The sequence below is a fragment of the Athene cunicularia genome (assembly GCF_003259725.1).
Source record: "Athene cunicularia isolate RWA chromosome 2 unlocalized genomic scaffold, athCun1 chr2_part1, whole genome shotgun sequence".
Taxonomy (NCBI): domain Eukaryota; kingdom Metazoa; phylum Chordata; class Aves; order Strigiformes; family Strigidae; genus Athene; species Athene cunicularia.
Genome location: NW_020799095.1, coordinates 57433066 through 57460718, shown reverse-complemented (window position 1 = coordinate 57460718; position 27653 = coordinate 57433066). Strand labels below are relative to the sequence as shown.

The following is a 27653-nucleotide window of genomic DNA, read 5'->3' as shown; positions in this document are numbered from 1 at the left end:
GGCCTGCAGCTGCGGGCGGGAGCTGAGGGGAGGAGGTGCCATGGTGTTCGGGAGGCAGCTGCGGTCAGGGGAAAGGGAGGGTGAGAGAAACTGTCGTTTTGAGAGAGCGGGGAAGATGTGCGTGGGGTCAATTAACGCTCTTGAATTTTTTATGAAGTAACTGACCTTCAAGGTTTTATGGATTAACGTAATTGCTTAAAGAGCATCGCTGTGCTCCGTTCGGCATGTGAAAAGCTTTTCTTGGAAGATGAGTTGCCGCTTGGGGGGAAAAAAAGCGCAGGATAAGCGGAAGGAGCAGCCCCTTGCTTACGTGAAACAGGAGAAAGATATTATTTCTGCGTTGCCTCGTAAGGGTTTTTTTAGATAGGCCTTGTATCAGTGCTATTTTTAGTACAAGCGGGTGGTCCAAATGAGCGTTACTGGAAGTCAGTGGATGGACAGAGAACAAGGTCATGCCTGGGCAGCAAAACTGTTGGTTCATAGTGAGCAACAGGAGAGTATTGTGTTGTAATAAATTACTTTTAAAACTGCCTGGTCTTTGGCCATATTGAGGTTGTCTTATAATACCCCTATGCTAAATATTTATATATAGTGATGGGAGTCTTGTGTACTCCAGAAACTTAAATACTTTATAATTACTTGCAGCAGTATATGATGGTCTAGAGAAATTGATAGAATAAGCTACCAGTCAACTAGGTAAATTGTTTATATGTTATCTGTCTTAAACTAATTGAATATTAAAATGTCTTAAGAACACGAAGGCATTGCTTATTGCTGTCTTTCTGTTTTGCTGTTATTTTTAGAACTTCTCACAGGGTTTGATGCCTCAGTACAGTGTAAAGTTCTTCTGAAAAAGGCATTTTCCACATGTTGAAAGACAACAGCAGAAAGGTCGCAACATGCTGGATGCAATGGTCATTTAACTCTGTATCTCCATGTATTGCTGCAATGGAGTCAGTGTTTCCATGTCCTCTCTAATTTGCCTCCTTCTTGTATTGCAATGTGTTGTTCTGTTTTGAGAACAGTCTCTGATCTCATCATTTCCATCTTTGTGTTTTAGCAGCTCCATTAATGGGTCTTTCTTGGAGTGTCCTTTCTTTAAGTGTTGTTTTCATCTGCAGTGTAATCTGTTGCCATTGGGAACCTGTATCTCAGACTCACAGTAGCAGAGGCTGTGGAGAGCATCAGTTTTTTTCCTGTAGTGTCCCCATGGATGCAGACCAGAACATCACTTGTCCTGTTTTGCCCCCTTTCTCTTCCTAGACAATGCAACCTCAGTGCCATAGTGCTCTGAATTACTCTGTTCCCTGACACACCGAAGTGGTAATAGAAGTAATTCTATGCTGTTAAGACTTAGTTTATTTGGGTCTTGGCCATTTTTAACTTATTTATGGTGTCAAGAAAGCTGCACCAGTTGTGGACAACTTGTTAAGTACACATGAATGCTTGCAAAGTGGAACAGTTGGTTTTCTTGAAACATTGTGAGGGAGAAGCTTTACCAGGACTTCTAAGGAACGAGTATACTTCCAAAGGAAGAAGGGAACGTTTACATACTGCTGAAAAAGATTAAATCTGGGGTTGTGTGGTCTAAAGAAAGAGAGATTTAGGGTTAGTGGCCATTTCTGTCTACAAAGAAATGAGTTCCCCTTCCCCCTGCTTAGTTGTGTCTGCAGTCTACTTCTGTGCATCTTGTGAGTGAAGTGTCTAGATTTTGACCCATTTACCTGCAAGCAATCTTTTGTAGGAGGAGAAAAAGCAGAACAGTGAGCTCCGTTTGTCTGTGTTCAGGCAGTAATTTGTGTGCTTCTGACAGCTTGAGTGATGTGGCTCACACTACCTCTACTTTGTACAGAGAACACTGCTGAAAGGAAGCCAATATTGTGTAGTCTAGTGATAAATCCTTTACCTTTTACTTCTAACTGCCTGGCAGATATTCTAGTAAGAGAACTGGTAGTTGTGACCCAGCATTTCCTTCAGTCCCTATATGCAGAGAAGTGCTGCTGTTGCAGGCTGAGGTGAATACTGGGAAACGTGACAGAGGGCAAATTGCAGAGGTTTCTGCAGCGGTGTTGTTCTTAATGTGCTGTGGTGGTAGCTTGACTATTATGAACCTCTCTCTAACAGGGACAAGAGACCTGTTTTAGCACGTCTTTTCTTAATTTGTCAACCACCTATTTTGCTGTAGACCTTTAAGGTTTCTTGTTTGAGTTCTGGAAATTGGTGGTGCTCAAGACTGGAGGAGTGATTGGTCTCATCCTAGAAGGAGCCTGAATATCTTCATATTAGGGGTGTTTCTCAGTCACGGGATCACTCAGGATTATATATCTCTGTCATCTGGAGGATACCTTTGGAGCTTGCAGCTCATTTCCATCTTGCTCGTGTCTGTGTGTCCTTTATTTCTTCCTAATCACTGGTGTCCTGGACAGCTGGAACTCCAAAGGGTTTAGAGGCTGAGGTCATCGGTCATCTTGATGGTCAGAGAATTGCAGGAGGCTTTGGTTCTCATTCTGCCATGCCAATTTGAGTAGCATATATGGGTTGACTGAAAAAGAGTACAGTGGATAAGGGTTGTGTAGTGTGTGTGTGTGTGTGTAGGGTCGTTTGTTGTTGGTTGGGGTTTGGGGATTTTTTGTTTGATTGGTTTGGTTTTTTATTTTTAGGAACAATATACCAGTCAGTTTGAAATTGGCAATAGGTAAAATGTCTCAGATAAACTCAGTAGTAGTGCACTATGGTGATGCTGCTGGAGATTCTGGTAGTTGGCAGAAGAAAAGTTATGCTCCTACTAGTTTTGTGTTGGTAGGCTTACGGCCTTAAGTGGGTACCAGTGTCTCTGTGTGACTGCCATGCTTTTCCTTGGTACATATGCCTTCTTGTAAAGGGTGTTCTTCAGGACTGGATTGGTTATTTCTACGCAGAGCTTAATACCTGTCTGCTGAGGAAGCAGTATCAAGAGCCAGATGACTTGGATATATCGCTTTTCATACCCAATTGCTTGATGCACTTGTAGAAAAATCTCATATTTTAGAAGCAGTATCAGTGGAAATAATTTCATATGACAGTCTCCACAAAGCTAAGTGAAATTTATTTGAAATAAGCCAAAGCAAAATTAACTATAATAGACTGGAATTAACACATTAGTTTCAAACAAGTTGTTCTCTGGTTTTGGTGTTGGAAATGTCTGATGGTTTTGTGTTTTGATTTATAGGTTGAAGACTTTGGGTGACAAATCAAGAGAAGCAAAAAAAAGCAGGCAGAGGTACTTCTGAACATCTTAACATACAGCTTATTGATCTAGGATGCTCTTGGTAAAGAAAAATTTTAAAGTGACTCATATATGAGCCAGTTACAAGAACACTTGCATATAATTTTACAGAATATTTTTTGACAACAGAAAAGCTTAACCCTAATATCAAAGAAGTACTTTGCTTAATAGAACCTTCATTGATAGGCCTAAATAATTTGATGGCCATCAATCAATTTATAAAAGACTATTTAAATTATGTGAATATTCAGCATTATTGTGGTACTCTATACAAGATTCAGGTTGCAGTAAACTGAAATGTAATTGTTTATAATCTCTGTGAATCTCATGTACTAAAATTTTAATTCAGGTTTTTTTGGTGCAAGAACAGAAATATGAGGCTTTTTATTGTGGAAAATAGATGTATAATGGAGTACTTTATCTCTTTCAAGAAGATTTAAGAATTGTGGTGGTGGGGTTTTTTTAATCCTCTGTGTTTTACTATATTGTTCATTGTTTCAACCTGTGTAAACTAGAGGAAAAGACTACTTAATGTCTGTACATCATGTCTGTGAATGTTGCTTCTTCAAATGAGCTCAGATATGCTTTAGTGTAAAGCATGTTCATACTAAAACACATTGTGTTGACACAAATTAGTTTTAAAACAAGTCCTGAACAAATAATAAAGCATCTGAAAGAAACTGTATTAAATTCTGAAATTTGATGTTTTGGATGTAAAGGGGTTTTTTTAACAGAAGACTGGTTGTATTGACAAGACATGGAAACTAAACTAAGAATGGGTGAAGGTTTGAATACAACTATTTTAGGCAACTGCCTTCTCTGTATGTTTCCAGTCCATAATATTTTGGTTCATCTGGTGTACTGTAAATACCCATCTTTTTTTGAGAAAAGCTCTGGACCAAACAATTGGATCATCACAAGTAGGGGAATGCCAGGGTGACTTCTGCTTTGTTGATAAAGTTCTGGGACAAACACAGTTTAGCTTGATTGTAAGGATGTCTGAGAGCTTGTGGGTCAGGAGCAGAGGAGATGCCAGTAAGGGTGGTGTTGAGGTGGGAGTTTGTTCCTGACTGTCTGGTCAGGAAGTGAATGTTGTCTTCTCTAAACATGAGTTTGTTGATGAATGGGGTGGATGATTTAGTGACAGCAAATGACAGTTGTTGAGGTACTCAGTGCCTCTGTTGCTTCAGTCCTCACAAACAAGGTCTCCCAGTCCTCTGTGCTTAGCGAAAGGGTTTGAGGAAGTGACTAACCAGTAGTGGATGAAGATCGCTTTGGGGAACTCAACCCATAAAAGCACATAGGACCATATGGGCCAAGGGGTACTTCATGAAATTCAGAAGGTATAGATGCAAAGTCTGGGAAGAAAGTATTCCCTGCAATAATACAGACTGGGGCTGACTGACCAGCCAGGAAGCAGCTTTGCTGAAAAGACCCTGGGGATCCTGGCAGACAGCAAGCTGAATGTGAAACAGCAACATGCCTGGCATCAAGGAAGGCCAACAGCTTTCTGGGCTGTATGAACAGGACCACAGGCAGTAGGATTGAGGGAGGTGTTTATCTTCTGCACTCAGCATCCCTTAGACCATATCTAGCTACTATGTCCAGTTTGGGCCCCCAGTGTGAGAAAGGCATTGATAACCTGGAGCAAGTTTAGTGGAGGGCCACCAAGGTGGTTGGGGCTGGAACTCTCTGTGTATGAAGAAAGGCTGTATGCTGGGGCTTGTTCAGCCTGGAGAATATATGACTTTGGGAAGACCTAACAGCAGCTTGCCATTACCTATGGAGAGGGTATCGAGGCAATTGATATGTGGTGGGAACAAAAAGGTGATAGGCATAAGTTGAAACAAGAGATGTTCAGACAGGAAAAGGTTCCAAGGAAAAACTTTTTCTTCATGAGAACAGTCAAGAAGTGGAATAGGTTGTTCACAGAGCCTGTGAAGTTTCTGTCCTCAGAGGTTTTCAGTTTACAACTGGACAAGGCCCTGAGCAAGCTGGTTTGATCCTATAGCTGGTCCTGCTTTGAACAGGATGTTGCACTAGAGACTGCCTGAGGTCCCTTCCCACCTCACTGATTTTATCACTTTTCCCTTGGTTTAAGGTAAAAAAAGTTTCATTTATGGTATTTGGGTTTTTTCCGTTCAAATTGTTTGGATGACAGTGCAAAACAGTCTATTCTGGTAATCTTCCAAAAGATGAATCTTGGACATCGAGATCTTCACATAATACATCTTTAAAGTGCTGCATTGTTTATTTTCTTCCACTTAAAAGTTACCTTTATGTTTCAAGCTGTTATTAATGATAATGTATGCATCCAATAGGAGATCATTAGAGCATTAAACTGGCAAAGGTTCTTTTGCTTAGTATTTATTTTTGATGTAAAGAACATGTGTAGTAGTGTAACTTTTGGAATGTTTCCATTCACTGTTTTAAGTTTAAACAACGTTCATCCTGCATGTTTGTTAACTGTACTAAGAAATTATCTCGTAAAAGTTATTTTTAATGGACATTGTCAAAGTGAGGTAAGAATGGGCTATGATAAAATAATGAGGGAAAAAACCCCAACCCTAGCTTTGGAATATTCTTGTAAGATACATTGTCTAATGCATTTTTAACCAGAATTGACAAAATGTTTATGAAAGTGAATATTAGGGAATATTTCAGTGCTCAGCATAGCTGTTAAACACAGATGTGTACGGACACATTTTTTGTAACAGCCTTCTATTAATAACATTTGTGTATTTACAATTTGTTTTATAGAACTGTTCAGTGTTTGCCAGAGTTTTCTGCTGGACTGGAATTACTGAGCAGGTATGACTTTCCATGTCTTTGTTAGTGTCTGCTTCCTGTAATTGCAGAAAAAACTTTATTAGGTTAAGAAAATGAGAAAAAAACCCCAAGGTTTTACTAGTAGTTTTTTGGGTGTTCTGCAGTTAGTAAAGTGGGAGTGATTGCCAAATGGTGAATATGTTTAAAGCTTTCCCAGTCCTTAAGTGTTAATGAAATGGAAGTTCTAGAGGAAAAGCAACATTTCAAACATTACTTTACTTCATGGTCTAGGGTGAAGGAAGCCAGCACTGAGGCCCAGCCTGTGGTTTTAATTTGATGTTTTATAACTTTTGCATATTTTATATTATTCCATTATAATAGAGACAGTATGTCTGTCATTGCCATGAAAAGAAAGTGTATTCCATGTGTATTTAATTGATTTTTATTTTTTTTTTCTGAGTAACAGAAACTATCTGTATTATAAATTTCCTTTGTATTTTTATCTTTAAAAAAATATTCTGTTTTTTTGGGGGGGTGTGTGGTTATAGTCTTGTTAATCTTTTAAATTTTCTTAATGAAATTGGATTCCAAGTAGTGCTTAAGGCTTTTATGTGTTGTCTTATAAATATTACTGTGTCCATTTAGCTCTTAATGTAAGCTAGCAGGCTAATAAACATGTATCACTTTTTCGTTGAAAGAAATTATTTCTTACTATATTGTTGTCTTGGTAGAACAGTAAATACCAGAAAACACTGTACAGTTTTTTTAAACTGTATTTTCTGGTAGTCCCCGTAAGTATAAACACAGTTGCATCCATGAAATCCTCTTCCTTTGTAAGGGGAACACAGTAATAGTAGTAATTTATCTTTCTTCAGATATGAAGATGCTTGGGCTGCTCTTCACAAAGGAGCCAAAGATTGTGCAAAGGCTGGAGAGGTAAGAAAAAATAACAATGCCATACTTAATTTTAGTTTGAAATATTTTAAAATGTGTAAATAATTTTTTTAGTACCGCTGTACTGGGTTGACCCTGGCCACTAGGTAAGCACCCACACAGTCTTGTTCACTCCCTCACCAGTGACAGAGGAGAGAACAGGAAGAACAAAAATGAGAAAACTCATGGATCAAGATAAAAACAGTTTAATAATTGAAGGACAGAGGAAAAACAAGTAATGCAAAAGCAGTCACTTGCAACCTTCTGCAAGCAGACCAATGCCCAGCCAGTCAGTCTCATGGCAATAGTTACCTTGGAAGACCAAACCCATAGTTTTTATTGTTGAGCATGATGTTACATGGTGTGAAATATCCCTTTGGCCAATGGTCAACTGTTCCAGCTGTGTCCCCTCACAGCTTCTTGCCCACCCGCAGCCTACTCACTGCTGGGGAAGCAGGGATGAATGGGGAAGAGATAAAGTACAAGTATTGTTCAGCAATAGCCAAAACATTGGTGTGTTATCAACACTGTTTTGGTCAGAAATCCAAGACACAGCATCATACAGACTGCTATGAAGAAAATTAACTCCATTCCAGATGGATCCAGAACAAACATTATAATGAAAAAGTAATAGTCTGTATTACTGTTTGGGAAAAATGCCAAGTTGCATTGTGTTTTACTGTGTTTTTAAGATGGTGTTTGGCAGGCAGCTGATGGTATGGGTTGGAATGTCCAGTTCCTCTTGTTTCTCACAGCTTTTCCAGATTTGGTGGTACTCAGCCTATAATTAATATGCTTAAAGTATTAAATATAGATACTGTAAAAATAAAAATTTTCTGTGATCATGTTTCTCACAAGGTATAATCTAACAAGAATTATCTGAATTTCTTTATCCTGTTTACTGTCTAACATTGCAATTTGTACAACAAACAGTGAGTGTGAGAATTTCCTAGTGCTTCTGAAGTGCTTTTCAACTGATAGCGACACCCAAAATTTCTTGTCTTCTGTCTTTTGTTCAGATAGTTGCAATCAATACTTGCACTTAAGCAAAAAATATTAAATATATCAGCTTACTGTTTTTATGTGGGATATGTTAGGTTAGAGAAGGATATTGAGAAGTATGACTTTGTCAGAGTGTGACAAGAAGATGGTGGTAAAAATAAGACGTGTCCAGAAGTTTGGGTGGTTGTTTTTTGCACTCATTTGCCATTATTTGTAAGATTTTAAGTTAGCTAGGAATATTATTTTGAGACTGCTTAAGACATCTTAATATTGCCAATAAATGGCAGTGTAAGCAATAAATAGTAATGTAATGCAAACTTTAATGTGGTGCAGTGTAAACAATTGCAGAAATGATGTTGCATTGTTACTGCCATAGCTCTCTAAAAGTGGGGGGTGGTGGGGCCGAGAAAGTATAGAATATATTTGGAGATGAGGCGTGTTGGTGGTTAGTATCAAGGTAGGGCTGTTGCACTGACGCTGTTTGCTGCTCTTGTAGTCGACAGGGAACAGCAAGATTTGACTTGCCTGGCTGAAAAGATTCAGGAAGTGTTTGTGCTTTCTCCTGATTTTGTTCAGTTTTCCTGCCCTGGAAGTAAAGTGTCAAGTGTTGTGGTTTATTTCTGGAATGAAGGGAAATAAAGCTTCCAGTAAGTGCTACCAGTGCATTGCTCTGCTGTTCTGGGGGTCAGCACCAGAGTTCCCATTTCAAACCCTGTTTAAGGGGCAGACAGCATATGCTGGGTGGCCATGATGTAGAGCAGGACTGAGCTGAGGGGTTCTCTGTCCTGGCTGAAAACTTCACTTTGACCAGCTGCGTCCTCCCTGACTCTTCAGGTTTCCTTAGGAGTCTTCTCTGTATCTCTTTCCAATGGATAAAAAACTCACAGCTTAATAAATTTTGAAGAGGTGTATATAGGGTAAAAAAGATAACGTTCTTACTTCTCTTGCCTAATAGCATGGCTCACCTCTTCTACCTATTCCAGTGAAAATCCTCTGTTAGAGAAGTTCTCTCTGCCAGCTTTGTGTTTTTTACTGCTTGTGATGATTTTTATTAATAAAATCTCTTAAATTACTTGCTTACAATTTTGTAATACTTGCAAAAGTTTGCTTTAAAAATTCTAGTCCTGAAAACAATGTGAGGTTTCATATATATAAAACCAATGTAACCTTAATATCACATATTATGGCTGCTTGGGAAAATTAGAATGAGAAAGTTGAAAATGAAAAAGGTAAAGAAAAAAATGAAAATGGGAGAATACAAAATATGTATTGCCTTTATAAAAGTAGAAAATAACAGGGTTCAATAAAATAAGACTTGTGTAAACACACCAGATTGACTGTGCTATGTCAGATGCAAAGGTTCACTTATTCAGTTTCCAATTTCTAGTACTGGCCAGTGGCAGATAACCTATTCATGCTGTCTCATTTATAAATGTTGAATCGAAAAATGAAAGAGAAAATTTCAAGCTTTAATTGTTGCCTGCAGTCTTACCATGTTAAATTATAGATGCTAACTACCAGTTCCATCTGCAAAATTGTCTTAAAAATACTGCTTTTAGCTGACTGTACTTTTAGCTCATTCTGTTACCTCTCGGCTGAGCTGTTTTTCTGATATTTGCCCCCATCTCATGGTGTTGGAGGTTTTTTGTTTGCTTTACTGTTTAACTGAGACAAATCCCATATGTCATCCTCAAAAATAGACTTGGCTTTGTTTTAATAAGGATGGTAGTCTTGCAAAGTGGTTTGTCACTCAGTGGGCTTTGGAGTAAGTTTTCAAATCTTGTCTGGTAAAACAGGATGGATTTTTGACAGGGATAGGTAGCTGGAGGAATCTGGAAATGTGAGAAGTTGTCATTCTAAAAGAATGTCTCAAGTGAGTAGAATTGTAAGTCTCTGAGAACTCCTTTGCCCATTGCTCAGACTGTTTCCGTTTCTGCAACTAAATTCTACAAAAACTGAGGCATCCAGAATGCAGATACAGCCATGGGCTGCATTTGTGTGCAAGAGGAAGAATGGGTAATGGAACTAAGAGCAGGGAAAGTATAACTGAATCATCTCAAGTATCATATATGAAGGGAAACATTTGTTACCTAAGATCTCCCGATCTTGATGTTTTTTATAGAATCTGACCTATATAAATACAACTTTTTAAGCAATGTATCCATAAAATATTTACTACATTGATTAGTATGTTGAGAAATAACTTTTATCTTGCTTTGATCAATGTATTTTGAATAAATATTTCATACTACAGGGGCTTTCTTGACCATATTCTATATTTATTTGAGAAGTTCACAAGTGGCAGTGCAATAAGGTTGCTGTGCTGACCTTATGCTTGCAGATGCAAAGAATTCCAAAAAATAGTCAAGATGCTAGTACATAGGTTCATAAATTTGCAAGTAAAGAACTTGTTTGTTTCAGCTGGTGGATAGTGAAGTTGTGATGCTTTCTGCACATTGGGAGAAGAAAAGGAACAGTCTGGTGGAACTACAGGACCAGCTCCAACAAATACCTGGGTTTTTAGCAGATCTGGAATGCCTCACGGCAAGCCTAGGTAAGGTTTTATAGACATTACAAGTGTTCAAGTTGGTACAGGGGATTAGACTGAAGTTCAGCTGTTGTAAACTTTGCAATTATAAAATTTAATTTGGCTTCCCAAACATATCCTTTCTATTATAAAACAGTAGTTCTTAAACTGGTTTTGTGAAAGCAGCAGAATTAGTACTGGTTGCTCTCCCAGCAGTTAAAATACTGCATGTGCCATTATTTGGGAAAAAAAAGAATTATATGGCAACTGCATGTCTTGGTGTGAACAGTTGAAAATGATTATTCTTTAAGTCTTTTTAAATTCTTAAACTATTTTTAAGTAGTGTGAACATTCTTGTATGTAGTTGTTCTCTTTGGGTCTGTGTAATTTTATGTAATTTATTTTAAGTCATCATTTGGTTGGGGGTGGCGGGGAGCAAGAAATTCACCTGGCTTGGGACACTTTCAAGGCAGAAACTTTTTATTGAGAGTAATTGTTGGTTCCAAAGCTAGCTTTTAGAGTTTAAGTTGAAGTACAAGGTTAAGCTATTCTGAAGTGATACCCAGCTGTATGAAACTAGCAGTGCTCTCATATTAAGGTTACTAAATACTTCATGTTTGTTACATGGGTTCCAAGTTTTAGAACTTTACCAAATGTTAACCTATTTAAAAGATGAAAAGGTGAATCCTTTAGTGCACTACTTCTGGAAACCTCTTATACAAAACAGTCGATCTGCTGTTGCAGATGAAATTAGGAGAAAATGTTCTGGCTTCTTAGTCTCTGAAAAGCTCTAGTGTTACTGAGTCTTGAAACAGGGGCGCAGCAAGTTTGACAAGAAGCAAGCCTTTCTGTCAGCAGTAGGCCTCTTGCTGCCTCCATGAAAATCTGTTCAAGTTGCATCAAACTGAAGTTGTGAAAAACTGCTGTCTGTGCATGGATTTTAGTAGCTAAGTTCCCCAGGGAGTCTGACTGCACTATTTCTACACCAGCTGGGAATTATCGGAAATTCTTCATGTAATGAGCTCTTGTTTTTTTGTGGGGTGGGCTGGATTTGTGTGCTGGCATCTGATAAGAAGAAAAGGAGGTTTCTTTTCTGTGTTCAAAGGTTAATTTCTCATTCCATGGTCAGTGGTTATGCACAAATCAGCTTTTGTTCCTAGATAGGCTGCCAATAATTTTGGTATTTCTTTCTGAACCAAGAAATAGATTTCATTTTTTATTACAGTATTCTTATACCACCTTATTTAGTAAAGCTTTATCATGTGTGGTAACCATTTAATGTTGGCTTTTTGAAAAGCTTGATTATTTTCTAAGGAAATATCAATTCAAATAATGATTTATTTAAATACTGATTTTAATATCATCATGCACAAAATGATGCAGTTCACTGGCAGACCAAAGATAAACATTATAATAAAACTTAGTGGAATTGTCTTTATAGTTCATAACTGCAAATGCTATAAATCCTCACAAATTAGGGTTACCTTCCCATTCCTAATATTAGAGTTTTATGAACCAGAATTAATCTCACCCTGATGGTAGACTTGGAGAAGGCTCACTGTCTCTAGAATATTTTTGATACTGTACAAGCAGGATTTAAGGAAGCATTAACCAGTGTACCCAGGGAAGCTAATGATTTTTGAACTCTACTGCTAAGGTTGCAAGATTTGAACCAAATCTAGCCTTACCTCATATGTCAGATTTCAATCAATTCATCTAAAGGTTTTTATTAGTTCCTACTACCCACTGTGAGTTTTTTGGATTTTTTTTTTTTCTGGTAAGTTTTAAAGAGTCTATTTGAAGACAAAAGTATAATATGTACCAAATTCAACATCCACACTTCTGGAAGTGATTTACCAGAAATTTGTTGTAATATTCTTCTCCCTGTTTTTAGTTTTTATAACTCTGATCTATCTGCTTTTTATAAATGTAAACTGTATTCACTTTTCCAAGAGAACTTTAATACTGTGGCTGTGAATTTTAAATACAAGTGAAACATTCTGTAAAAACCCAATGTGAATATAGAATTATAAACTGCTGTGTCCTGAGTTGTGCATTCAAGATGTAATTTGGCTAATCTTCATCATTTCAGAAAAATAACGGTTCTGTGCTGTGACATGATATGCTTTTAATAAATACATTAATGCTTTTATTTTGAAAGTAGATAGGGAATCCTGGCTGCTTTTGATAAAAGAAATTTCAGATAATGGAAATGAGCTTTTTAGTGACCTACTTAAAATTGGTATGAGTCATGTACAGATTCTTCAGCTTTTGCTGTATGTTATTACAAGACAAATTTTTGTTAGCGCTTTTATAAAGTCCTTTAGGTACTCGCATTATCGGTCATCCCTCCAGGTAAAAAGGCTGTGTCTTTATTTGATAAATTTATTGTATTATGTAATGTCTTGTAGCTGCTGTTTAAAAGTTTGAAGAAAAAAAATACTCTCAGGTAAAGTGAAAAGGACAGTTACTGCCCTGTCAAAGTCCAGTATTTGAATCGTCACTTAAGCCAAATATTATTTGAGATGATGTAGAAAATATCTGCTTGCCAGTATCTGACATACTTGTCTTAGTATAAAATATGCTTCATGTTTGATCAGGGGCATTTTTCTCAAATATCCATTTTGCTTTCACCAAATGAATGCACACAAGCCTTGATATAAATTCAATTTTCACCACATTATTTTTTTAAACATTTAATGTTAGACATCATATTGTTTTCAGAAAGGCTGGTCATGACTGTAGATGACAAATCCAGTGTAGGGTGAAAATATTTAGACTGGCCAGACTGGGAAGAAAAAGCTGAGTATATATTTACAGAGATAAAAGCTATTGCTTCCTAATCTTTAATAAATATTTTTTTCCAAGTATGGGTAAGATGAGTCTGTAAATCCATTAGGAAAACAGAAACTTTTCACACTGCTTAGGGGAGAGATCCTTGTTTATATCTTGATCAGAAGGGCATGCTTTATTTTCAGACTGTGTGCTAAGTATTGAAGTTGCCATTTTCTACCTTTGCAAAATTAATTCCAATTTGTTCAGAGAAGCACAAGTATTTTGCATAGAAGGGGGGAAAAAAAAAGACATGTATCCTTTATTTCAGAAGTGGAATGGAAGTATTTTTAATGGCCTCTTCAGACATTAAGGAAATGTGGTAAAAGTTGTGAAATGTAAGGTCAAGGTGATGATAACATCTTTTTGATTAATACCATTTTCTTCTTGAATACATAAGGAAAAACAACCTAATATTCTTGCTATGCAGTTTCAGCAAAGAACTTATTGAGCTTTGTGTGAATGGTATGGTGCTTGCTGGGCTTAAGATCTTTTCTTTAAAAACAAATCAAAATTGAGCACTAGTAGAACTGTAATTATGTAAAGAATTTTTTTCAAGTGCTGAAGCTGAATTGAGCTCTTACTGAATATATATGTCTTTCACTGCTTGTTCTAAGTTTAGTAGCCTGTGTCCCTGTCTGGCCTAGGGGTAGAGAGAATTTCTCTGATGCAATTGTTTCCATAATTTGTTTTCTGCCTTTTTGGCTTTTAGTCAGAAAACAAATTGACTTTGTAAAAATTTCATTCATATTCCTTGGTGGATCCTGTTGTTTTGGTGACTGGGACTGTGCAGGAAGGCTGTATTTAATGTTACAGTAGGAAAAATTGAAAACTGTAATGTTTTCTGATACACAGCTGTCATTTAGCTTTTCTAACAACTTTTGTACTACTGCAGAACTACAGGTTACATAGGTTTCAGTTAAAAGAAAATTTATGTAGTAAATTTAATTAACTAAACTGTAGAAAGAATGTGTTTTCAGGATTAAAATTGTTTTTTGTGATTCGTGGGTTCTAGATAAATACTCTGATACCTGAATAGCTGCTAAACATTGTACACTGATGGAAGATAGTTCAATCTAATGTCATCTGATCAAACATTAATACACTTTGAAGAAATTAAAACCAAGAAGTAGAACTTTTAATAGTGTTGTACCTGTGATAGTGTAAGAAATACAGGCAAGCTAATATAATGGAAATGATGTCACCTGAAGAACAAGTTATTTTTTTCAGCTATCTAATAAAAAATATTATTTATCCCAAGTGTGTCGTATTACTATACAGGAAAATTCATAATCTAAAGGCGCAATGGATTTTTTTCCTAGCCTCCTTAAAAATGGTAAAAGGAATAGATGTTTTTTTCCTTCATAGCATTGCTGTTTCAGAGTGAGATGGTGGCTATTGCCTGACCACATGGTTATGGGATTTCTTGAAGGGCTAGAAAAGAAGTAGTAGTTTGGCAGTTATTTTAAAAAACATTAGCAGGCTTTATGGGGCAGATTCATTCTAGATGCCATTGTGAACTATAAACTGGAAATTAATTTCTAAATTTCCTTTTATTGCTAAATACCTTTTAAAAAGTATGATCTTATTTATCTGTGACTATAGATAAGAGCTGTTCAAAGTTTCAGATTGATTAAATCTGTATCTTTGTTTGGAACTTCCTTTTAATGCACAGTGCATACATTCTTAACTTGGGTAGTAGAGATGTTAATTCAGTCGTAGCTGGTGCTATTGCTATGGAGCTAGTCTTCGACTATTTTTGTGAAAAGCGACTAAGTTGTCTTTCACTTCAGAAAGAAAACTTCTGAAACCTGTGTTGCAATAAAGTGGGATTGTTGTCTTCTGGAGACGCCCTAAGTGTTCATTTCTGTTCTTCAGGAGCACAGTGTTTTCTGCAGTTCCCACTAGAGGCTGCTCAAATGCTAGTGCTAGGAATCACTTGCCCTCTAGAGTTCACTTTTCTTCATCCTATTTTCCTGTTCTTTGTTGTTGTCTTTTAATATTATTTCAATAGCAAGTACAGCAAAGCAGGTGGTGAGCTTTTTAAGTGAAAAAAACAGTGGTTGATAGGTACCTTACTAAATTATCTTGAGCCCTGCTGTGTTTGTGAATTTTGCAAATTAGTAAGTGAGCAATTATTCTGAAAAGCAAGATAGCATAATACAGACATTTTGGTTTTAATGCACTCAGAAAAGTCCATTTCTTAGGCAAAAAGAGAACACCAGCTGTAATTGTAGTCATGATATTGCCCTTGAATACATCTGGATTTTGTGAAAGTTGAGTGTGTGCTAAACAATGGATGTTCCACATCACAATCTGCAGAACTGAAAACATATTTTTTTTTTTCTCAAACTTGTTTCCACATTAATTTTCAACTACCTCCCCCCCTTCTCTCCCCAGGCAGTGATGTGTATACGGATAAATAATTTAGAAATCTTTGCTGATTATGAGTCATGTGTCACTTTTTGATTGTTGTGGAGCAGTTTCTTACTTGTTAGGGACTAAAAAAAAAAAATCTTATGTTCAGCTCTAACTATTTAATATGAATATGCATACTAGGAAATTTGTTTATGAGGTCTTAACTTTTGCTTTTCCAGAGGAACCACTAGGATAGCAATGTCTAACTGGGTAATTGCTAAGAAAATTGTAATTTTGTATACTTCAAGATAGGCTCCAAGTACAATGGGCAATCGAGAACTGAAGATTTGACTAATGCCTTCAGCTTGCTGTTTTCCTTCTTTTGAGTATCCAAAACATATTAACTTTAAATCGCATTTTTATTACCTTAATAGTTATTGTCTAGCTTTATGAAGATTTGCTTCTGTCTGTTACAGGAAAAGGTGAAATACAGCCATTTGTCAAAACTCAGAGTTGCTTTAGGTTTCCTTCTATTTCATTCCATCATCTGTGTAGTTCTTTGTGTGAATCAAGTTCATACACTGCAACGGGCTAGTGTATCTGTCTGAACTGTAAATTCCTTTCTATTCTTTGGTTGCTGTTTTGTTTGTAAAAATATGATTTATACTTCCTCCTGCAATTTACCTTCTTTCTGGTAGAGGAAAAGTCCTGGAAAAACGGTGTCCTGTATTCACACAGCTTCATCCCAGAGTGGCCAACTGGTTAGTTTGGGAAAATAGTTTTTCCACTTTCAGATCCTGAGGATGAACATGGAGTTCAGCATGTCACTCACAGGGAAAGTGATTTTCTGATACAAGTTTCACATGGGATAATTCAGGTCAAAAGGGACCACAGGAGTTCTGTAGTCCAAATTTCTACTCAAAACAGGGTGAGCTATGAGATAAGATCAGGTTTTTCAGGGCTTTTCATAGGCAAAAACTTTTAAGTTTAGACTGAATAATTACAGCTAAAGAGGAGATAAAGAGGCTATGCATGTTTTTAATTGCATGGGTATGTAAAATAGCTAAATCCAGAGATTTGCCTATTGGTAAAGGGTCTGTCTTCAGACTAAACTTTCAAAGTCTATGATCTTTTATATTATTACAAATTCATGTAAAAGTTAAAATTCTCCCAGTATGCTTTACTTTTGCTTCATTTGAATAATTTAAGGTTAGTGCTGGTTTTGGTCAGCACAGCTTTATTCCTCAGATGGGTACCAGACAGTGTGCCCAAGAAGCAAAGTTAAATTAGGAGTTTTGGATGCTGCTTTTCCTGAAACATAGATCACGAGCCTGTGAGATGCTGGGGCAGATACAGTATTTCAGCATTTTATTACAAAGGGAACCTCAGATCCCCTTTAATGTGGCTCTACTGTCAGTCTTTACTATGTAATATGGACTGAGATTTATCTTTGAGCCATTTATATACGTGTAATTATTACCATGTTAATTATGTATCTTTATGAATTCCTGTTTCTGTTCAGGTGAGCTGTCCATCTGTTGATACAATTTGATATTCATATAAATATTTCTTATAGCCCAGCTAGAGGCAAACTTTGAGGAAATGGAGAATCATCTATTGTGTCTTGAGGACCTATGTGAACAGTGTGAGTTGGAAAGATACAAATGTATGCAGACATTACAGCTGGAAAACTACAAGAAAACAAAAAGGTAAATGAAACAATTGCTATAAATATAAATTAGCATAAAATATAAGCCTTTTGTGATTACTTTTTTCTGTATATAATATTCCTTTTATTTTCACCTTTTAAAGAAACAGTAATCTTTGATGGAATGTTGTGTATTTGTAATAGGTTCATTGAATGCCGGTCCAACTTTTGGTGACAAAGAGTGTGTGTGTGTGTCTGGAAAGTTATTGCTACATTTTTGTTAAGATGAAGTTGTGTTTATTATTCTCTATAAACAGTTTGAGTAAGGGCTATTGTTAACAAGCACTGATATATTGTTGTTTCTTTTAATCCCTTGCCCTGTTTTTTGGATTTCTTTTTTTGCCCAGGTACCTGTAAAGTTAGAACTATATTTTCCTCTATCTTACTTTTCAGTACTGTCCTATCTTATGAGTACCTTTTGCTCTGTATGAAAGGTATTAACCTCTATTCACTTACTTGGAAAAGCAGGGCATTACTGCTTGGAGTCAAAGTTCGACTTGTAGCAGTTTATGGGACAATTCAGAAAATCCAACTCTTGAGCTTCATGTTTACCTAAAATATAAAGTAGCAAGAGATTAATATTAAAAACTTAAACTGTCAGCTTTCTTGGTTTTGTTATTGGCAGTGCCAAAAATAACCTTACTGAAGGAGATCATAAAAGCAGTATTAAGTCCATTATATAAATGAGGAAATGAAAATTAAATTGAAGCAATTCAGCAGTCTCCGACAGACCTGCATTAGGTAGTGGTGGGTAGATGTGAATGCTGACAGACCTGGAGCCAGCACTGACATGGGGATGACCAGGTTACTTCATCTGTCCAACCAGGTGTCCTTCTGTTAGGGGAAGCACCCCTCTGGCACCCTCCTTGCTTCTCTTGATTGTGGAAGCAAGTTTGGCTCATGTGGTGTGGTCAGAACAACTGTTTTGGTTTATGGTCCTAATTAGGATGTGGTGATCAAGGGCAGGACTGTGCCAGACACGTCTGGTCACATTTTGCATAGTTTATCCATTTTCCTTTTTCTTGACCCTCCTTTTTTGCCATCCTTGTAGCTCTTTTTTGTTAAATCTGCCTCCTTCCAAATATACAATCCACCCTAATTACTTTTCCCTATTGGTCCTGGTTTTGCTACTTGGATTTGCTATTTCTGATACCGTTATATAGGGAATCTTGGGCTTCTATGGTGATACAGATATGGTTACTGTAGTACTGCTGGTGGTGTAGTCTGCAGACCCAGAAGGTCCCAATACCTTAAAGGTCCCTCTTCAATTTTCTTTGAAGCTTGGCTGTTTCTTACCTAACTCCCTGTTAACCAGCTGTGAAATCCATCCATCCCTCATGGTGCTATCTGTAGTTTTTGTGATTGCTATATGTGTTATCTGTCACATCTAGCAATTTTGCATGTCTCATATCCTATAGTTTTTCACATCCTGTTCAGTTAGCTTGATCTTGGGCCAGGACCCTCGGCAGTGCTCTTCCTGCAGCTTGAGTTTTCTCTTTCCCGAGCCATGGCAACACCATTTTCTCTCTCTCCACGAAGAGTCCACAGTAGACAGTATGGCTGAATATTCATTTGTTCAGACCTATTTAAATAATTAAATATTTAATAATAACACTTTCAAATTTCAAAATGTCTGCTGTTTAACCAATAACACACAAATTTAAAATTTGCATAAAGCAATAGATTTGTACCCACCTAAAATATAGTAATCTTTCTGAAGTTTTCTAAGTTTGGTTTGTTCTTGCTCCCTCTCTCTCTCCCCCTCCCCTAGATTCTGCCTTCAGCATCGAAATAAAGTGTTAAACTGTTGCCTGCTCTGCTTAGCAGCATCTAATCAGTTTTATAAATAGAATGCTAAGCAAACTACTTAACGTAATTACAAGCTGATTACGTTTGGTCAGATCTAGACAAAACAGAAAAAATGCAGGTAATTTCTGGTTGATCATTACCACTGTATTTATTTAGGTAAGAAATTAACTGCTAGCTCATTACTAGGACACTTGGCAATGTAGATACTTGAAGAATGAACGGCCAGTTAACTTAATGTGAGTGTGATTTGTTATGTATATTTGGAACTCATATCCTGTCTTCCTCTCTTAAGTGTTTGGGGTTTTTATTGTGATACCAGCTATTGAAAGCATCATGTGAGGGTTCAGGAGTCTATGTTCTGTCTTTAACACAAGAATTATTTTCAGGCGGTAAATGGTTTTGTGTAAAACCAAGTTTTTCCTGTGTTTTGATGATAAAGGAGTAAAAACTGAGATGAACACAAACTCTAGAAACTGAGGTTATTTTAAGCATGTAACAAAAAGTAATTTTATTATAAAGTCACTGTAGAGCTTATGGTAGAAGCTCATGTATTTCAAGTCTTTTGAAAAATCTTCCTATACGAAAGATTTAGAAGTACTTTAGGTCAACGTTAAACCTTTGAAATGCAGCGTATTGTAACTATGGGAACTGATTTTTGGAAATAGGTCTCCCTATTAAATAGAGCAACTTTATTTCAGTTCAAACAGATGAATTTTTCCCCTTTTGTCATTGTGTTGAGTACTAGTTTCAAAGTAGATCCATGAGTCGAGGTGTTTCCACAATATATTTTTAAGCGTGCTGTTTGTGGGGATGGTTGTTTTTCGGTGTGTTTATCTCTGGATTTTTAAATATTTTTTTGGTTTTAAATCTATTCATCCAGATACAAGTATTGTATGAAGTCTAGATTTCACTTTTGTTTTCCTCTAGTTAGTCTTGCTGCAATTGTTTGTACGGATGTTAGCATTAAACCATGCTGGTTTGTTTTGTGTCCTTTTCCCAATCAAGCACAATTCTTCCCTTCATCCTCCTACTGAGAATGTACTGTTTCTGACTGCAGAAAATTCCTTGTATGCCTCCAGTCTCCTATGGTAGTCCTTACATTCCCAAGACACTGCGTTGTGTCCTTCAGGAAGCATTGTCAGAAGCTCACTTTTGTGCCGATTTTTCTGTGCACCAAATTGCAGTCTTATGGCGCAAGACAAAGTGCTTCTGTCCTGAAGCTGTACTTCCTATGAACTTCTTAGTACTATTTGTATTCATTTGAGACATATCACTGTTTTTTGGAAAAAAAAAAAACCCACAAAAAAACCCCCAAACAAGTGGTTATTTTATCAATTAAAAGAAGCTGCCCAACTGCAACATTCTGTAAGAATACATTGGAGATAACAAAGAGTCCTTTTCACTGGACATGTGTGAATACATGTTACTGTGTGTCATTTAACTTTAATTATCTGAATCTTCAATTTTTTAGGATGTCTTGTTTAAGAATCCTTTCTGGTTTTCAGTACTTGTCTGCTTTGAGAACAGACATACACGGAAAATGAATGAAGAAATCTAAAATCCAGAGTCTGAAGTATACTCTGATGCCTAGGGTATACTTCAACAGATGAATTTTTTTGCAAACCTTAGTGGGACTAATTTATTTCTTTCTGGTGAGATGTAAAGAAATGCTTTACATGAAGAGAAAATATGTTCTTAATGTTATATTCTTTCCTAATTTTTGTATTTTAAAGGTTTATTTTTTGTCAAATAATGTGTAACCCCATGCTTTGATAATTAGTACAGTAGATGAGGAGTTGGACGCATTGTCATAATGTTTGTTAGATGCATTGCCATGCCATGATGGTGGGTTTGTGCTTCTGGAGGAGAATGTTTGATTTATTTTGTCGTTCAGAATGGTATAAAATTTACAGCAGTTGCATTGTGTAGATTAGTTTATGTAAGACAATGTTTTAATCAGCTATCACTGTTAAATTCATTTCTTCTGTATGGTCTTCTGTTGGTTTTATCCCCCTTTCTAATTGCTTTGGGAACATAAGGGACAGTGAGGTTTGTTGCAGTTATAGATACAGTGACTTGTGTTATGCTTGGCCAACATAAACATTCAAAAAGTAAATACAAAAAACTTCTTTAGACAATTCAGACTAGTCTGTTTTTTTGAAAAAGTTCCTTCTAACTTAGGCCAATTAATGGTTATTTATTCACTAACATACAAAAATATTTTGGTTGGGTTTTTTATGTTTTGCTTTCAAATATTATCTTTACCTCCTGCAGTATCACTGTAAAAAAAAAAAGTTGCCATTTTTTTGATCTTATTTAACCTAAATTAATTATTTTTTTTATCGGGGTCAAAAGAGAGAAGATGAAATGGGTAATACACTAGCATACAAAATTGTGTTGCCTAAGAGAAGACTTCTATGTCTGTAGGTCTTGTTTAGAGCCTGTTTTGTTCCCCAAGTGATAATCTAGAACAGTACTTTGTACAGTACATCATCTTCAGTGGCAACTCTCCCATATGGCAGTGATAAATTTAAATTGTACCTTCTTAACCCTTTTAAGCTTTACATGTAATTTGCCAAATTAACTTTTGCAACAATGGTTTATTTTTTTATATATAAAATGTTTCAAACAAATACATTTTTTCCTTCCAGCATTAAATGTACTGTGAATTATTTCTAAGAATCTTAGCTACATGTTTCATAATTCTCAGCAAAATTTTCTTCAAAGTTTTCATACCCTATTCTTGCTCAGTCTTCTGGTTGTATAGATTTTCAGTTGCTATACCTCTGTGTACCTAGGTACATAAATAATGATTTCACAAGGGTGGATGCAGAACTTTTATTACCCTCAGAAGAGCCTGCATGGTAGATGTGCAGTGGATGACTGGCTTTGAGTTTTCATAAGGCATTAATTGTATAACTGTAATTTTCTGTGCTCAAAGCACAGTTCACGTTGCAGAGATCTTTTCCATCCTGCTGTTTGTGAGTGTGCATACAGCACAATCAGTAGCATGTGTTTTCATGGTGATGACGTGATGGAATTCATTTTATGGCCATCAGTTATTACACTTCTTTGGACAGACACATAGAATGAGAACTCCTATTGATCCTGAAAAACTAGGTTTGCACTAACTTTGGAAAAGCTCCCTTGATAATTATGCTTCCTTTTGTGTAATTTTAGGGTTCTGAACTTTCTTTTGTTTGCAAGAACATTTGCAGTACAGTATTTTGCATCCATCAAACCCCAAGGAGGCTGCTACTTCATTATTGGTGAATTTGACTCCTGTCAGTGCTCCAGATGTTTGAAAACATTGGGCAGACTGAATATATAGCAGATCAGGAGATTGTAGGGTTTCTGACAGTTTTTTATATCTGCAAAGTGTGAATGTGCAGTATAATTTCTGTCACTTTTAAATCGATTTAATTTTGCTCTTCTTTGGTGGTGGTCTTTGCTGGATGCAGAGAGACAATGACATTGTTATTGATTTGTTGTGTACTTCTCCTTATAGTTTTATTTTCTTTTGAATAAGCATATGGAAGATTTTTGTCTTTTTTGGCTTTTGTGACCTGTGATTAAAGACTGAATGTTTGTGTTGGATCCTCTGCATTGTACACCACCTATTACTAATGGTTTCTAAAAAATGTTCAACACTATGTCAATCCTGCATAACTTTTCTCTACCTTTTATGTAGTTCTGACTACTGGGCATAATCCCCAAATCTTGTCAGCCTGTTAGTACCAGGCATTCTTTGCCCAGATTTATTGTCCGAATACTAGAAACAAATGGTTTGGGGCTGCCTTAATTATTCTTTTGTACTCTCCCTCACCTTAAAACTGCATTATTTATCAATTAATTCATTGTGGCTAGGAACAGGAGAACAGGACTTAGTTGTTTGTCATTACCACACTGAAATCCATTCTCTGCTTTTGAGCAAGGTACTGTGCCTCCTGATAAATTATGTCTGTCTTCATTATGAATTATTTTCCTGAGAGCTTTAATAATTCCTTTTCACTTGCATCCAAACCCAATTTGTTTAGAAATTGTTCCAAAAAACAAGTGTTAAATACATTTATTGACAATACCTCTGTGAGGGAGATTTTACATTCCACATTCCTGTGTCAAAGGGATGCGTTGAGGATACCTGAAGCGGTACAAGTTGTAACTTTTACCTGTCACAATTTCATTCATGCTGTGTGGAACCACATTCAGCATTTTATGTAGAATGTATATAAGGTTACTGGCTTTTTTTACTTTTTTGGTTTTGTGGACTTGTGGTATGTTATATGTCACTTAGTGAATAAAGTTTGGCCAGTTTTTGAGTAAACTTTTTTAATGCTTACGGAGAAATTGATGGCCAAGTTAACAGGAGGTCTGGATTTTGTTGTGCAGCTGTTTACCAAAAACAGGTTTGCATGAACCCTTTTTCTTTCTAGGAAAGACTAAAGATGGTGGAGTTGATGGTGGAAGGTGGCTTTTGATGGTGGAGTTGTTTGTACCTTGTCTTAAACTTCAGCTTCTCTTAAATTTCCTTTAAGCTTTTCAGATTTCTTTGTACCTTGTAATAGTTGTTTGTAGCTTCTCTTAAATTTCTTTTAAATGTCAGCTTTTAGCTTTGATTCCCAAACTTTTGTTTTTATGATAAAAACAAATAAATTGTACTGATACGTGTATCTTTCAGTGATCCAATGACATTGCATGCTAAGATAAGTTTTAAAGAAATATTTTAAAATAACTGTCCCCTTTTTTTGGGTAGTAACAGGATGAAAGCAAAAATGTAAAAACTGAGTCCTGTGCAAAATCTTGCATCTAAAGCATAAGTTTTTAGAGGGAGCTAGGAATTTATTCTGCATTTCAGATTCCAGTTTGAAATAGTTCCAATGGTCTCTATCAGTCTCTTGGCAGAGGACAAAACACATGGTTGCTTTTAATGATTTCACTTCTACCATTTTCTTCATTTTTAATGCCATCTCCCTTATTTTTACTGTTCTTTTGAATGATAGCACCTGAAAGGTGACCCCCAGTGTTCTTCATCAAGATAAATATTTGTTTCTTTTTTTGAAACATCCAAAGAGAAGTGCTTTCACTGTACCCAGAAACTGATGAATATATTAGGGTAGTATTTGTTTTCAGTTGTATTTATTAGCTTGATTACTAGTTAATGTTTGCAATTTCTGTTACAAAATTTTGCTTTGATCTGTTCCATCTTCTGGTATGAAGTTGATGTAGAAGTTTTGCTGGAAGACATGGAAATACTTCAACTACTTTTGCAGCTGAATTTGAATATGGGAGCAAAAAAATCTCCATTGCAACATTATTTAAATTCCCTAATTATTTGGTTTTCTCTTCTACTGGATAAAATTTCACATTGATAGTGAAGAGTCCTGACCTGTCTTCAGCGTTTCTTCAAATATATAGAAAACTTCATCTACTGCTTAATTCCAGGTTTTTTAGTAATACCTTTAGTTTTTATTGATTTTTCTCTACTTCAGTCTCAAAGGTATTTTTAAAGTAGTGGTTGGCCTAAGTGATCTGAAAAGGATGCTCAAGGAATCTGGGGGAGGGAAAACATTTTTGTGTCACTGTCATAAACACAAATCCTAAGTACACAAGAAAGTATTTGAATTACTTTTGCACACCATGCAAGTGGTACAAGTTCTTCTGGGTTTTTGCTTCTGATGACATCCAGAGGAAAGTCCATTTCTTGACCTTAGCTTGAATTAGGCTATGGAAGGAAATTTTTTTTATATCATTTGAAAAATTAACTGTACCAGACATGAAAGGTGAAATGCAGTATTTCTTAGGTTTTGTTTTGAATCATGTTAGGTGCCAGAAATATTTTAAAATTAAATGGCACATAAGCAGCTGTACTTTCTTTAGATGATAATTTTTGTTTGTATGTATTATTTACAACTCAACATTTATAAGCACATTTCATTGTAAAATCTTTCTAATTTAGTCCTCAACTTTTACCATCCATATGCTGCTTTAAAATTATCTTTTGTTTATGCATGGGTCTAGTAGTTTGAATTTATTTGCGGCTACTTTCAGAGATAGTGTTATAAAATCATTCCTGACATTTATGACTTTGTTACTTTCTTACCTGCCTATTCTTTTCTTAAAGATAAAATATGGAACTGTCAGTTATGGCTGCTGGCATCAATGTAAGGAATGTGGTGTTTCTGTGGTCTCTAGATAATTTAACTGAATTTCTCTGGTGTTTTGTTACATTCAGAAAATTGATCTTAGAGTTACAGCCCTTTGCAAAGTACTGTAAAAACCCAAGAACTTTGTCTTTCTTTTGTTGAACAAACTAAATTTCCATTGATCTCAGTAACTTAAAGCAGAATGGTTCCCCTTCTCCTTGCATATTCCTCTTTCTGGATTTAATTTTGTTTATCAGTGATAACCAATATAATCCTCTGCCTAGTGTCCTCTTCTGCCCAGTGATTAGGGTTAGTTCAGCAGTGCAATGAAAAGCCTGAGGGAAGTGGGAAGTTAATTAGGAATTTGTATTTGCCTTCTAACTATTTGTCTAAGTTCTGGTCATGTCAGTTATTCTTGTGGGGCTAGTTATATATTGTAGACAGTTTGTTTCACCTGTTGTCTCAAATTATATTTTCACACCACAAACCCTGAAGCTCAACTTTTCTGTAAATGAAGAAGCTGAGACCACTGACCATATGATCATTAGAACGTACCAGGTAACTTAAAAATTATTCAAAAGACACATCCTGTCTCAACAGAGCTTCGAGGCACTACAGTTTTAATTTGCTTCAGAATTCATTGTACTTCTTGCAAATAACAAATTGTATAAAAGGTATTCTTCAGACTAAAATGGAGTATTTTTTCAGTGTCTTTATATATCCTTTTCCTCTATATCTGTGGCTCAGGTCTTTTTTGATCAGGTGTTTCAGAGAAGTTCTCGATGGCATCTCTTGCATTAACAATGCTTCATTTAATTTGTTTAGGTTATTTTGAACCATGAGACGTTACCAGCTCTGCCTTTTTAGACATGGTGCATAGAGGGGTTTGTAGTCAGGTTTACCTATGTTAGGCTTAGAAGGGGCTGAGAATCTGCTTAGTGTATCTCTTATGCTAGCATTAAAATATACCTGAATATCATCCTTGTCCTGACTTAAGTATTATCTTAAAAGAAGTAGGCAATCAGGCTTATACAATTAGGGTTTCACTGACAGTTGTTGCCTTTTGCTTGCTGCTGTTGTGTTGGCTGTTTTCAACTGAATTTGAGGGATATAGAATTTCAGAGAGTAATTAAGCCCCCCATCTATTTTATGAAAACAAGCAACTGGAGAGATGAAAACTGTTACCTATATATGTGGCCAAATGGATTTCATGGGCATAACTCCAGTGTAGATAGAGCCTGTACAGCCTCTTGCCTTTCAGGAAAGAAGCTGGGCTTCCTAAGTTGCACTGCACGCAGAACAAGATTAAAGTGCCTGCCTGCCTTTTATAGTCTGATTATTTTAGCCTTTAGCTTGTTATTTTAGTCTTTTTTTCTTGCTCAGTGGTATTAAAGTTCATCTTTCACTGATAGGAGGTATTTATATTAATACAACTGTTAAGTCCTTTCTTCTGAAAGCTTACTGTTAACTATAAAAAAGTAAAGAATATTCTTATTTGTTTAGCCAGATTTGTTGGCACTAACCAAAAATTTAGTAGCTAAAAGTAAAAGAGCATTTAGTCTGATGCCAAATAGTAGGTTGTATTATTAGTGGTTAGACTCAGCATGGGAGTTCTTTTAATCCTGGACTGATGCTGAGCAGCCCGCACTGGACTTCAAGAGCCTTTGGGTGTAGTGAGGCGAGGGGCAAGGCATGTGTGTGTTTTATTTCTATTAATAATGAAAGGGATTATTTTATCCATCTGTATGAGTGCATGAATTTTTGGGGGTAAAAACTGTGAAATCCAGGAGTGTTTCTCTGTGGAAGCTTTCAATAGTCTTAAACAAGGTAGACAAACGGGATAGAAGGGAAGGTTAGCCTTTTCCTGCAGAAAACATGTATAGTGTAATAAGCTTTTGAGCTGAAGCAGTTGTCAGAACTCTTCTGCTGAGATGATTCATTCTACTGCAGTTTTGTCTTCAAGTATGATGTTGTTAGTAAGCTATCCATCAAAGGCTGAGTTCTGCTGCTATAGCTTTTGTATAAACCTAATGTGAAAAACGATCTCAAAGAATGAACAATTTAAAAGAAAAACAAATAAAAAATGTAATATATAGCATCAAAGCTGGTAATTTAATATGGCAAGATAAAATAGTAAGAGACAGCAGTCCTAGCTACTCATTCAGGCCTACTTCCAATGCAAGTTTTTCCTCCTGCCTGCCTTTTAACCTTGTTTTGAAGATGAGTGTTTTCCAAAACTCTTTTCAGTTTAATCTTTTTTAATTACTCATTACCCAGGCTAACTGATTTTTCTTTAATAGAGTTTCT

General features: G+C 36.2%; 1 protein-coding gene across 1 annotated transcript in view; it reads left to right on the top strand.

Annotated features, from left to right (window-relative positions):
* DTNBP1 (dystrobrevin binding protein 1) overlaps nt 1-27653 on the top strand; it is a 71360-nt gene that overhangs the window by 197 nt on the left and 43510 nt on the right. The window contains exons 2-6 of the mRNA XM_026842424.1: nt 3209-3259; nt 6026-6076; nt 6910-6970; nt 10391-10523; nt 17263-17395. Of these exons, the coding sequence (XP_026698225.1) occupies nt 3209-3259; nt 6026-6076; nt 6910-6970; nt 10391-10523; nt 17263-17395 (429 nt within the window). The remainder of the gene's footprint in view (nt 1-3208; nt 3260-6025; nt 6077-6909; nt 6971-10390; nt 10524-17262; nt 17396-27653) is intronic.